This window comes from Ammodytes marinus (genome assembly GCF_949987685.1).
Source record: "Ammodytes marinus genome assembly, chromosome: 2".
Classification (NCBI taxonomy): domain Eukaryota; kingdom Metazoa; phylum Chordata; class Actinopteri; order Uranoscopiformes; family Ammodytidae; genus Ammodytes; species Ammodytes marinus.
The window spans coordinates 23145252-23159647 of NC_137231.1; the positions used below are offsets into that span (position 1 = coordinate 23145252).

Genomic DNA, 14396 nt, shown 5'->3' on the forward strand with positions numbered 1-14396 from the left:
ATGAATGTAAAATAGTGGCCATGAACATTAACACACCTACCCGTACTGAACTGCAAACCAAGAAACCATGACTTTTTTCCTACTCAACACACACACATATGCACACAACCATTCACATACAAAGATTGCCTACTGACTTGTTTTCCTCTGCAGCCCACATAAATCTGCCATAGCTCTCTGCGCATTTTAATCGACTGCTTTAAGAGTAACATTATTTACCTACTGAATGCCCGACAGAGAGGAGCAAACAAGCTATTACACTATCTGAGTTTACATCACATTATGTTTCATAGCACTGTAGGTGGTGAATAACCACTTCATAAACAAACATGATGGACAAAAAACACACAAAAGCTTAAAGGTAATAGAGATGTGAGAGAGAAATAAGTGGATGTACGTGAACAACAAAGCTACAGCCTTTTATATCATTACCATATTACCATGAGGTTTGGCCACATGTGAATAGAGCTAGTTATCTCATTTAAGTTTTCCTCACTTTTTCTTTATTGCAGGGTTTACAAATCACATATGACATTTTAAAAATAGTACTATGGCAAGCACCCGCGCACGGATAGATATATATACTGAAGGGTTTGACATGTAGTGTACATCAATCCCAACAGAAAGTGCAGCATAATAAAAAGTTAATAAGGTTAAAAACTAGCACAGTAACTCTTGAGAATACCCTAATAGCCTCATCATCGTTCTGTATGTGGGAGCATGGAGATCTCATGTCATTTTCATAGTCAGTAAGATGGCAAACGTGCTGTTTCAGCTGCTTTTATGCCAAGCAAACTCACCTTGTCAAAATCTCTTTCATTCTCTGGGGAGTGAGTGTGTATCAAAATGTCCCAAGTGGCAAGGGAAACCTGTTCAAGTACGCAAAAGTTGGTAAAAAAGGCATGTAAGCGAGCACAGAGTCCCACAAATACACGCACCTCGGTAACGAATCAGACATACAGCCATACTTTATTCTTGCAGTTCTGCTTAAGGGGAGGGGCAGAGAAGCCCCATCTATCAACGTTCAGTGCATTTAGAGTAAAGCGCCTCAGATGAAAGTGAGAGCTGAAAGACGAATGGAAAGAGAGATTCAAGGGGAAAAGAGGGAGAGGAAGAGGTTCAATGTTGGAATAGGGGTTCATAGCAACAAAAAAGGGGGGGAAAGGGAGAGCCCTAGATGCAATGTGAGACCTATAAGGGGGGTGATCCAATAAGGGAATAAGACACTGGAAATTGAATGACAACAATAATCTCCCAAACTGACTCATGAGTAAATACAGATGGACATAACAATGAAATGCCCAATCTGAGTAGCTCAATCCGTCTCATACAACAACACAACACAATCACAACAGTCTAGCAGATGGGCTGTCACCCTCAAGATTTCTCATAAGGCGTGCACTATAGTTGCAAAGTAAAAGTTCCAACTTTTAAATCCCATTTTCATATTAATTATATCCTTTTCTGTAACATAGAACACCAAGTAAGATTTTTTTTTTTTTTTTTTTGGGAGGTTTGGTATTAGCTATAAAGATACCGAAAAAATGTGATGATAAACCCCTTTAGTAACCATTATTACGGATAAGAAGCAAGTTAACAGCGCAAATTGTGAGTTGCAGCAAATTCAAAATGCTTCATAGTCACAAAGTGAGTGCTCATATTCTGTACTAAGGATTTAGACAAGATAATTTCCTATCCATCTGACAGTAGGAAGTGCTAAAAATTCCAGTCACCTAACTTTATCTGTGCAAAAAAAATGGTACTTTGACTTCCATATGTCTGAAAAGCTGGAAATAATCTCTCCCGACTTTGCAACTACACAGCGGCTCTGCTTGAAGTCCTTTAAAAGCAGACCAAAGCTGCTCTTTTTTCTTACCCCTCTCTTAAAGCCTCCCACAGGTGTCTCACTCCATTTTTGTATTCGCACAGATGTACACAGCGGGCCATGACTGACAAGGCGAGGGATCGTGGGGAGGCAAAAAAGGTGAAAGAGAATGATTTCCATATGTAAAGAACAGAGGTGGCAAGGTCTCGCTTTTTTGTCTGTGGATAAAGCAGGCAGTCTCCAATGGACAAGATAAGCGCTGGTAGATGCACACACACTCACAGTGCAGACACACAAATGGGTGCATGTAAAATGAAAAGAGCACACTTAAGAACAAAAGACACACAGGGACAATAAGTGCTAGAGTGGAAAGGAGCCAAGGAGGTATCACTGTCTATCCAGGTGTGTTGAAGATATGGTGTGGCCCGCCACCTGTGTATGTGTTAGTCAGTGAGGACAGTGGCACTGTGGAGATCTGATTAGCACTGGGAGCAAGGCTGAGTAGGGTTTCTCATCAGGATCAGCTTCCAAACCAATGGTGAAGTGGCACTTTTATTTCTGCTGGGGAGATGGTCCTCCTTTTTATTGAGATGAACTGTGTTAAATTAGTTAAAAGGTACCCTGAGGAACTTTCAGTTTTTGTTAATTCTTGCACACCCTTCAGACAAAAGCGGTAGTGTCTTTACTACCCACTGGGTGAGCGACAAAGGCATTAAGAAAAACTATATAAAAATGGCATTATTTGCACTGATTGAGATAAAAAACAATATTATTTTAAAAAAATATTTAAAAGGTCCTCGTAGCACTTTTAAAAAAGTGGGGGTAGGAATTGTCTTTCAAGTAGCTGTGTCACATTATGGTTAACTGCTGCTCATGTATACCAGAAGCAAGGCCACCCATAAGGGGTAGAAAGAGGGAAAGCTTGGGCCCAGCCACCAGAGAGAAAAAATAAATAAAAAAATTGGAGATGACCTAACATAGCCAACCTTTATTATGAACGCTATATTCGCAAGAGAACTTTCTATAATAAAATAAAAGATTTTATTCATTGTTACTTGGGTGTATGTCACATTTGATATTGAAATACTTAAAGTATCATGGGTCGTTTTTTCCCCTCAAAACCGTTGCATGCAGCAGGTCAACCAAACAAGCGTTAGCTATGTATTGATGATGAGCAAGCTAACCTAGGACCTGGAAATAAATCAGGGTACCAGAAAATAAAGGAAAAGAAAGAGGGAACTTTCATGGGTTTTAGACCCCCGGAAAATTCCTTAATATCAGTATTTCTGCCAGTATCTCAATTCAGAGATACTGTTATATTTCATCAAGTTTTGAGGTGTCTTTGTGAGGGTGTTCTGCAAATTATTCTAAGAAAATAATACATATTTAGCCTTTAAACGAAGGTGGCAGATGGTTGTTATGCTGATGAGGAAAGCTTCTGGTAGCAGTGCTATCATGGTTAACCCCCCCCCCCCCCTCCCCTAACCCCCACAGCATTGGTGTGTCTAAAAGCTTACATTACAGTAAATGTTACAGTAAATGTGCCAAAAAGCAGGTGCAGAGATCTTGCAAGGACAAAAAACTTATTATTTCCAGTAGCCCACCCTAACCATCTAACTGGCTAGAACCGGCCCTGTGTACAGGTATGTTTTATGTAGGAATAAGCGCATCATGCACGTTGATACAAGTTCAGTATGAGTAAAGGGAGCCCAATGACTGGACCTTTTCAGGGGCCCGGTCATTTGTCTGGACAGGCCTGACTAGAAGATAAGGCCTTTTGTTCTTACCTTACATTTTTAAGACATGAGTGTGTTACACAAGCAAACACACCCGATCCTTTTGTACAGTATATCTCAATACATAATTAAGGAAAGTGTTGGAAAGTGTCTTTCCAGCTCCAGATGTCTAGGAAGTGGAAGTGATAAGTGGGCACTCTATAGATAAGGTGGTTCTTATATACAAACGGTCAGGAACTTGAAAATTGCTCAAATGCCTGAAGCTGGAGGGCTCCAATATGAAAAGATGAGTTGTATTATCTAAATGACCTTGGGTCCCAGGTTAATATTTAATGTGTTCCATATGGATTCCCTGCTTTTGGATTCAAGATACACAGACAACCCCTGGATTGATTAGATGAGGGTATATACATACACAGTTTCTGGTATAGCCAATAGTTATTAGTTGTAGAAATAACATTAACTATAGAATTGATTGATATAAAATTTTATCAAAATTAAATATTTTTCTTAAATTAACAATACAATCATTATTAATGTAATGATAAAATGTAATGATAAATAAATATATATATATTTATATATATATTTATTTTTATTTTATTATTTTTTTGTAGTAGTAGTAGGAATGTACTGAACCTTCTGCACTTACATTGTCTGCTTCTTCAAGGGTTTTTAGTAAAGATTGTTCTAGATTGCTCTAACCTCACTTTTTCCATTTGTTTCCTCTTCCTTGCAAAATAATCTCCAAAGCCATCTGCACTGGGAGTAAAATTACATGTTGCCTGGCTCCCTCTTTCTGTCATCTAAATCTCTCTCTCTCTCTCTCTCTCTCTCTCTCTCTCAAAGCTCCCATAAAATAACACAGGAAGTGAAAGCTGAGAGGAAAAAACAGAACACTCAAACGTAAGAGGCTTGTGGACATCTCAAATGCACTCAGAGAGGCCATTAATAAAAATAATTAGCACAGGAGATGGCCGGGAAAAGAAAAAAAACACGAGGGCCCAGCTCGGCTGATGTAAAATCTCATTTCTCTTATTTAATTTTATCAGAGAACCGGAGCAGGAAATCCACCAATCATTTTGTTAGAGCACATATCTCCTACAACAGGCATCTCTATCCTAGAAAGACATATTGTACACGACGTACACACACACACACACACACACACACACTCACATAAATACACACAGATCCCATCAACAGCCAAAGGGGCTCCAAGGGATCATTAGAGAAGGAAGAAGATCAGATATCACCAATTCATCTTGGTCAAAATGATTAGAGAGAGAGGGATACATAGGGGGTGGTTGTGTGCATTCCTGGTTTAATGTACTATTCTGATCCTGAAGTCATTCATCAAACGCCAGTGGACACACGCCCAAGAAACATTTCATACACGGTTAAGGTTCAGGTTCAGAGAGGTCAAGGTGATTATCGTCCTTGTAAATCACAGAAGCCAGCAGCAAACGGCTAGCTTGTGTTGGGAGGAGGGAAATCAGTTAGGAGCTGAACTCTGGAGCAACGCACATGACATAATCGCAACTTTGCTGGGGAAACCTCTGACAATTAGTGGCTGGCATTAAACCTTTTTTTCCATATCTGTTGTCACTACGTAGTCAAAGCACTACATGATGGCCCATCAAGTGGTAGCATATAGATGGAAAAAGTTTAGAGTCTTCCTTATAGCGGATAGCTACGTCAAAATGTAAATTGCTAACTGACTATTACCATTGCAGCATCATACAAGTCAAGTTCATCTGTATATCCTAATATTACATACAATGTTTCAATGGGCTTTACAGGCTCAGACAAGCACAGCTCCCTAACCCAACCTAAGCTCTCTAAGCTCTTGAGAAAACACCATGGGACTAACAAGCAATTGCTTGTTTTCTCTTATCTCAGGATTCCCTTTGTGGCATTTTACAATAGGCTAATCAATTAAACAACAGTAAGTTAAAAATAAATGTAAATAACATACAGCTGAATAAATATTGTCTTCCACGGAAAACAGGTAGAAACCCTAACTTTTTAAAGGGAACAGGTGAATTACTTTCTTAAGTTCAGAAGTAAAAATAAACCCACATTAAGTAGCAGACTTAAACAAACTCTGAGGGATAAACAAGCAGAAGACTCGTTAGTTTGTTATCTCATTAGTCCCTTTGTGCAACTTTCAATAAGCAATTTTGGCAAAGGCAATTCACTCAGAGACAATGGCGAGATCGCATGAAAGAAAAAGCGAAAGAAAACAAGCCCCAGCTATTGAATATAGATGAGACTTATTTGATTCAAAAAGTTGAAATTAAACTTACCTTCACAATCAAACTCAAGCAAAGAAGCATTTCATCCCAGTTAGTTAGATCTTTGTTTTGAGCACAATAAGAGAATGCTGGTACTTATTTTTTTGGTTTGCGAAAGATGATTGGAAATAAACAAAGTGACAAAAGAACTTCAGATTGTGTTATATTGAGTACCTCTTGGAAAGAAAAGTAGCCATCCTTAAGCAGTATTTGGCTACAAGCTGTCATTTGTGGAACTCCCATGGTGCACACATCACACATAACTCATGAATAGCTGATAAAAGACACAAACAGTCTACAAAATCCAGTACCAAATACTTTGCCGCTGACTTGGTTCGGATTAGAATAATTTTTTCCTAAACGTAAGACTTCTAACTACGAAATAAACATCCTTCAACTGCACCAATGTGATCCAGCGATCATTACTTTATTTCTGTGAGAAACTTTCCAATAATATTTTTACTGTTTGCAAGTTCCACTAGGGGCCAGTCATAAAATCAAATGAGTCCTGAATCATGGTTGCGACTGCGGGTAATAATGGTTATGATAATAATGCTGGAGGAGGTTGACTGCAACAAAGGGACAGTGATTGAAAGTATCCTACCGTGGTCTGTGATTTTACAAGACACGAGATAGAGCTCCTTCAGACTTCTCCCTTCCTTGGCGATGATTTCCACACACCTGAAGAGACACACACAAGAGACAGAAGACATTTTTTTAAAGTGTCACCGGAGGCATCAGTGTGTGTGTGTGTGTGTGTGTTGCATATTGCGTTACAATTCTTCTCGAAGGCAAATTTGAGACTTTTCCAAAAACCAGGGAAATACATGCGCTCATACAGCTGCTTTGTTACTCTCAAACCCCCTTCGTTACACACGTATTAAATTGTTCCGCAGTATAGGTTAAACAGTACAGCTGCAGGGTCATAACTGTTCACATATCCTGCCTCTGCTTCTTTTAACACACACATTAATAATTAAACACCTGATTTGATTAAAGAAGCAGGCGTGCACTTACGCAGCGGGAGTATACGTGTGTTTTTGTGTGTGCAAAGCCACACGCGCACACACACACACATAATAAGCTTGCTCACTTCAAAGAAAGATATCTGCATTCAGCCCATTGCCGGAGCCCAAAGGGCCGACAGAGTGTGTGTGTGTGTGTGTGTGTGTGTGTGTGTGTGTGTGTGTGTGTGTGTGTGTGTGTGTGTGTGCGTGTGTGTGTGTGCGTGTGTGTGTGTGTGTGTGTGTGTGTGTGTGTGAAAGAGGAAAGGGAATACACTAGGGATGGCCAAGGGGAAGATCAGAGTATCTGTATCAAATGATTCTCTTTAAATGCCTCTAATGAGAGGAGTGTTTGCAACAACTACATTTTGATCAATGCATTTGACCCATTAACCTTCAGGAGAAAATGTTTTGATCTTTATACTGGTGTTCTATCATGAATATTTACGAGACAAAACACACACACATGGAGAGAGAGAGAGAGAGAGAGATAGATAGAGAGAGAGAGAGAGAGAGAGAGAGAGAGAGAGACAGTTCAGCTCTCGCTTTAATGTTAAGCAAAGGCTGGGGGAGAAAAAAAATCATTGGTGAGCTGTCAACTATCACCGAGCTTCATATCAAAGTAGAACAGGAAACAATATTGAGTCGCATTGACTGTGCGCATTGTTTTCATACACTTTCACGCAATATGACTAAAACTATTTTGAAATGCATTGTTCATGTGCAGTCACTATCCACTGGCTTATCTCACCACGGGCCAGGCATAATGCACAAGGACTTGTTGAGAGAACATGAGCTTTTTTTGTTCATGTTTTTTTATGCCACATATTCACTATATGGAGCAAACAGGAGTGAAAATAGGATGCAGATCAACAGGGGACTCAGCATGGTGAAAACTTCCTCTCGAACAAAGCAAGATTTGTAAGCCTGTGTGTGTTTTTGCTCCAAGATTCATTTTCGGCGAATTCGCGGATTTTCGCTTGACGTGGTGTGACATATCACACTGTAGGATCAAGGAGGGGGAAAGATATACCAGTGAGAGAAAAGGTAAAATGTGTGTCGTATTTCTAAAAAAAATCCCTTATTTGTGAGTGGAGCCCAAGCTGTTAAAAATGTGCACTGGCCTGTCTGCTTTAGTCCACTGGGCTTCATCTCTCTATATCACATCACATTTTCTATTAAATTGTGTTGCCCTGCGATGAGCCTCTGTATGTTATCAGGTTGTAGTTTTCCTGTTTTTTTTCTCTTATATTCTTCCAAGCTCTACCTATGCTATTCCCTCCCTGCCTCCTACTTCATATTGCCCTTCTTTCCCTTTTCCATCTTCAACTCGTTTTTTCTTTCTCTGTGGCCTCTAAAAAAACCTCCACTATTGAGAATAACCTGTTGCAATTGGTCATTCCTGTCCTAACGTTGTTGTGCTGTGGCCACCCTTAGATTAGATTCAGTTAAAGCCTGTGGTATCACAGTATCATGCTGTGTGTCTTGGGGCTACTGCATTAAGGCTGCTAATGAATGAATATACTGGGAAGCGAGACGGTAGAGATACAGAAGAAAAAAAAAAGAAAGAAGCGATGCGGCGACGAAGGCCCAGGCACAGTGCATCCTCTGGGGAGCTAGTTACACTGGGCTCAGGGTCACAGCAAAAGCAATTAGATCAGACATCAATGAATGCGGGTGGGAGGGAGGAGAGATGGAACTCAGGAACAGCAGCAAACAGAGGGAGCGAAAAATCTCTATTGTACGGTCGCTAGAGGTCGAACTAAGACATAGTCGGGGCACATCATCGGAGACTGACAAGGGGAAGAACAAGAGGGGAAAGTGTAAAAGGCCATTAATAAAGGCCTGACTGAGGTGAAATGAGAAGAACTGAGGAGACAAGGGCGGCAGGAGCAGAGGTGTGGGGATGTGACATGATTCGAGTCCACATGAAAGGGGCCTTCAAGAAGCAACAAGCTCCCCACCCACTTCCAACCAAACCCCCACAAGACCCAGCTGACATGAATTAGTGATCCGCTCGCTTTCAATAATGTACAGAGCCAGTGACAAAAGGCCCCGGTCGGACACGGTGTGCATACTGAACATTTAGATAGATAGGTGGAGCTAAAGCAGATAACGTGGAGAGGAGAACATTGAGATGCAGAGAGAGCGAGTCAGCAGTGTTGGCAAAGGTATATCGAGCTGCCGCCGATTGCTGAGAAAGGGAGGAATAAGCAATCATAGGTAAGATGAAAGGAAGTTCACATTTTTTGTGAATACCTCCTCATTACCTGCCACCTGTCCATAATGTGTGCCCTTGGAAAAAAAATTCAATGTTAATACAAAGCCTATGCTCCGTAAACTGGAAGGTTGCTACAGCTACAGTGGGCCCCCTTTGTTTACATGCCTGTTTACAGAGCCTAGGCTGTGAATTTAACAACACAGTTCTATCCAGTGCACACAAAGTACGGTAGCGGATTGTGAGGAGATATTCACTGATATTGACAACAAGCTATCTCCACAACCGCTGACTCCACCTTGACGAGACTGTAGCAAGGCAAAATATTTGTTTAGAAAGAGGGAATGGGGAAAATGAAAAAGGAGGATGAAAAAGAGGGAGGACACAGCCATGCCGGTGTGTGTGGGATGGAGGATTAAGAAAGGAGGACAATGTGTAGGATACAATGACAGATGCAGAAATGTAGACAGGGTTGAGGAAGGAAAACAAAGAAGAGACAGAGGTAGATGGGAAAAACAATTGGTAAGAATATGGGAAAGTAGAGATTGAGAAAAGCATGAAAAAAAGAAGTAAGGAAAAGATAAGTGGAAAAGAAGCAGACAGTCCAAGATGACAAATATCAAGGATAAGTTGCAGGAAGGGTTAATAAGGATCATTTTGAATTATAAAGTGAAAAGGAGAGAGAGGAACGAGTGCAGGAAGATGAAGTTTAAAATGATGATGACAAGTGAATAAGCCGTGAACTCCAAGCAAGTTGTCTGTTCTACCGCGGGGCGAAAGGTGCTCTCACAAATATCAAAAAAAGTATTACGTATCTGACATGCTATAGTCATGTAGTGAGCTAATGTACAGCTCAAGGCCACTGTTTTCCCCAATAAAAACACAATAAAACAGTTTCCATGACAACTGAGGGGACTGCATGTTCAAGCGATTACTGTGACCGGCAGGCAGGTGGGATCGAGGGTCTCATCAGAGGTCACTGTGTGTGTGTGTGTGTGTGTGTGTGTGTGTGTGTGTGTGTGTGTGTGTGTGTGTGTGTGTGTGTGTGTGTGTGTGTGTGTGTGTGTGTGTGGTGCACTGTCATCTTGCCGTCGGCACAAACAGCAAGTGGTAACCAATAAAACTGTCACTCCACTCTCTATCTCACTCTTTCAGCACATACAAACAAAATCAAACTTTGGTTTGGTTTTTGGGGTTTGTGGGATATGCGGGAAGCCATGCACACAATCCCTGTATATATATTGAATTACTGGAGCCACACAACTGGACCTTGAGGACTTTACTTAACCCTAAAACATTTTATATTTAGTTTTGTTTTCTTGCCAGCCAATGCAGCCTGCCAACCAATTTAGCCTTTGTTTGACTTCACATTGAAGGACAATAGGTAAGAAGTTATAGTATTGTTGTATTGAATATTCTCCCTGAAGGAGAGAAAGCGTTTGTTACTCAGTTGCCAAGGTAAGAATGTTTTAATCTCTCTGAAACACCTTAAAGAAGGTGCATAAGTGCAGAAGCAGCCATGCATTTTCATTACACCAAGAGAAAATAATACAGTAATATGAATTGTTGATCCATACAGAGTTTTTAAGAGGAAAATGAAATAATGCTACTTTGTGACCAGAGTAACTACATCACCACTCATTTAGTTTGTGATTGACTAAAAGGATAAAAAAAACAGCAAAAGCATTTTGACATGCAAATGACCCCCAAAGGTATGAAAAGCTAAGTGGTGCAGATTAAGTTGGAAATGCCATTCCCTGAGGTGTCTATGATTTGTTTTTATTTTTGAAAACAACTATATTTATTCCCCCAGAATAAAATAGACAATATTTGCCCATACAGTATAAAGCAAACTGAAAAATATTTTTGGTTTTAAAAACAACTTTCACATGATTTCTGCTCATTTCTCCAGGGTTGCAAATGAAATCAACATAGTATGTCTTACAGAAATGTTATTGTAGCATTGTGTTATCACTCTGAAAAGCTCAGAATTGTCAAAGGAAAATGGTAGACCAGAACTAAATCATATCTGCACTATTACTGGAGGTGTGTAAAAATGGACTTCCAAGTCAAGGCCAACGTATTGATGCAGGTTCATCTTCACCTTTTTCAGTTCAGCACAGAGCTCCAGTGAGTCATCAACGTCTAAGAAAACTAGCAAAGCCTTGTTTTAATCACTCGCATCTTGTGTTATATGAGCACTTGTACAGCCGTGACCTGTTTGAAACACGGACAAAAAAAGAGGAATAGCAATTAGCAGATCCCCTCCTTTATCTATCCATCTGTATTCTGTGCGTAGCCCTCCATTGTAGGACAACTGGTCTTTTTGACTATTCTATTCTATTTGTGTGTGTGTGTGTGTGTGTGTGTGTGTGTGTGTGTGTGTGTGTGTGTGTGTGTGTGTGTGTTTTGTTGTTACAACCAGAGGTTAAACCTTGACAAAGCCTAGTTATCAACCTTTAATTCCAGCTCAGTGTTTGATCAAGTTAATCTCTTCTGAGCTTCCCATGCTAATACTTTAAATGAGATAACTTTAATGATTATTTAGGACTTACATTGTGCTGATTTTTATTGATGACCATTTTGACTGTGTCCAACACATTTCCAGTGGTTGAAAATTGGTGAATTTCTGTCGTTAAAATGCCACACCTTGGAATGGAACATAGGGAATACTTCCAAAAATAACAAGTCCAACCATCTCATTGAGCAATGTTCATACACAGCCAACTGGAAAGAGTGTACAGCGAGACTCAACAAGGACATGTGGGACAAGAAGGCAGGGACAAAAAGGGAGCGAGGGGCAACCTAGTGTTTGTGTGTGTCATTTCCCCTCAGTGTGTAGTTTGTGTTTGTGTGAATGTACACATGTGTCTCTCAGAAGGTGAAGCTAATCTGCTTTCATGAAGCAGAGCCAGAGGCATCCACGCAGACAGGCAGTATGAGGAAGAATAGTAACAATACTTGAGAGAAACTGCGGGGTCCATATTTATCACAAAGCCTGCAGACAGTCTTCTAGCCAAACAACATGTGTAGCATTTCTCTTTAAGCTAGCCGACAACAATGGAACAGGAACAAAGAGGCTGCTGGGAGAATGGCTGTAGGTAGGTGCGCTAGAACGGTGCTCATCCTGCTCCTCACACGGCCCACAATTACACGGCTGTCTGGCCACACAAAAGGAGCAGGGAAACAGCAATGGATGATTTTTGAGAGAAGAGGGCGACAAAGAAAGAAAGCAAGCATGAAATGTATAAAGAAAAGCTGTTGAAGGTCTAGGGAGAGGTTGAAAACATAAAAGGGTGCAGGCAGCAGCGTTGACAGACAAGACTTCAGACCTCCTTGGCTTGTCTTTAGACTTAATGAAATGGAAGGGCGGAGCAGCAAGGAAGAGGAGAGCATGGCAAGACGGGGGTTTATACTTCTCCAGGAGAACGCTCTTGCAAAATGATTCTTGCAGTAAATTTTCTTTATATCGTCCATAAATCCATACACAAGTGTAAGGAAGCAGGGTTCTGCCTTTTCAGACGATGTGCATCACTGAGTTTCTGGAATCCTCTGGACAAAAAAAACAAGAACTTTAAGACTATTTTCATTGGGCTAATATAAATGGATATAAATATATCCAATAGCTCAAAAGAGCCCTTCAGTAAGCAAATACTTCATACTGAGGTAAAGCAACAATCTTAAAATGGAGCAATAGAGGTTTTATTGAATGAGAGGGAACATGTTCATTGCTTTTGAAATTGCTGACCCTCTGATTATGTGTTCAGCATTGAATGGACTATTGTTCTGTTGCTTTTCTGAAACTTAATTAAAATTGTGTTCTTCACAAAATATAATAAAAACATCTTTTCAGTATTAGATTCTATTTTCTTATCTTGCTGAGAAACTATTATATTCCCAAAAAAACATTTTAAATTACAAAAACAGGAACAAGTTCAACAGAGGTGAAAATTGTCTGAGATCTATCTCAGTTATGATCGAGTCCCTTTTGGGTTTGTCAAATTTGCGTTTTGTCATTACTTCCTATGAATATTATGGATGTCATGAAAGTAAAAAAATCTGAAAAAATAAAAGATAAATAATCCATCAAAAATGTGTTGCTGTACATAAGCTTAAACATACATGTATTTCCCTTTCTGTGTCATTATGACATTTATTTCGAGATGAGAAGAAAAGGGTTTTGATAGCAATATCACACAACTTACAATAGACCTTTGAAAATATAAACACAGAAAAAAAATCTCCCACTTACTATTATAATAACCTCTTAAGTATGCAACCATGCCTATAGGTTCATAGACATATTCCATATCTGGGTATTGTTTTGATAAAACTACAAAACTATAAATTCAGAATCCAACTGTGTTAGGTACACTTTTTATTTTATACATTTCATGTGTTTGGTTTGTGTGTGAGTAAGTTACAGCCGTCTGAATAAGGGGTCTGCTTGGGCAATTAGGGCCTGGATGATTTCCCAGGCTAGCTTGCTGTACCCGCCGCTCCGATGAGAATCACATTCCTATTGTGTTCCACCACCGTTAATCATGTTTTCAAACGACTCTGCAAAACGGCGGGCCATTCCAGCAGCTTGTCATCAGCCCGCTCCAAAATGTGCCGATGGGGTCATAACTGGAGCCATAAATGCCGATCATCCTCAGCTTTTACCTTCCAAACCTGTGCTTTTTTTTTTTTTTTTTTTGTGTGTGTGTGTCTGGGAAAGGAGAGGCGAGCCCAGAATGAGAACACTATTCAGGCCAACGTTGGCTAACGGAAAGCAGATTCACCAAAGGCCCTGATATGTGCTGCTGTGTCTCTTTTATCCTCCGGTGAAGATTGAGTTCTTTAAAAGCTTGAAGCATTTACTCTGTAAATATATATATATATAGTGATTGCAGAGGAAAACACTTAGCACTCACACAACATTTTAATATAGAGACAGCAGGACTTCTACCCTGGACAAAATGTTCATTTCACAGTTCTAGAGATATACATTAAATAATGTGAAGGTTAAAAGTGCAAATCGCACTTCTGGACATATTTCGACATTAATTGACCTGGCTGATATTACATACAACACATCTACTATCTCCTAGAAGCTAGTGTCGCTCACAAACCAGTTGATTTGTCCATCAAAAACCAGAGGGAAAAGCCAACAAAGCACTTTGTGAGGTTAAGTGGCAGTTATTCAATTCAAGCTCATCCAAACGGACAGCTCGTTGCCTTGCCAATACTGACGGGCCCTCCGTGCTGCACATGCACAAGCAGCATTTAAAAGCAGAGTCTCGGTTGCTGGCAGAAATCAAACTGGACTGACCG

At 40.1% G+C, this 14396-nt stretch overlaps 1 protein-coding gene across 1 annotated transcript in view; it reads right to left on the reverse strand.

The window, feature by feature from the left end:
* fbxl17 (F-box and leucine-rich repeat protein 17) overlaps positions 1 to 14396 on the reverse strand; it is a 215263-nt gene that overhangs the window by 58791 nt on the left and 142076 nt on the right. Inside the window, exon 9 of the mRNA XM_080050935.1 lies at positions 6463 to 6539. Coding sequence (XP_079907061.1) covers positions 6463 to 6539 — 77 coding nt within the window. The remainder of the gene's footprint in view (positions 1 to 6462; positions 6540 to 14396) is intronic.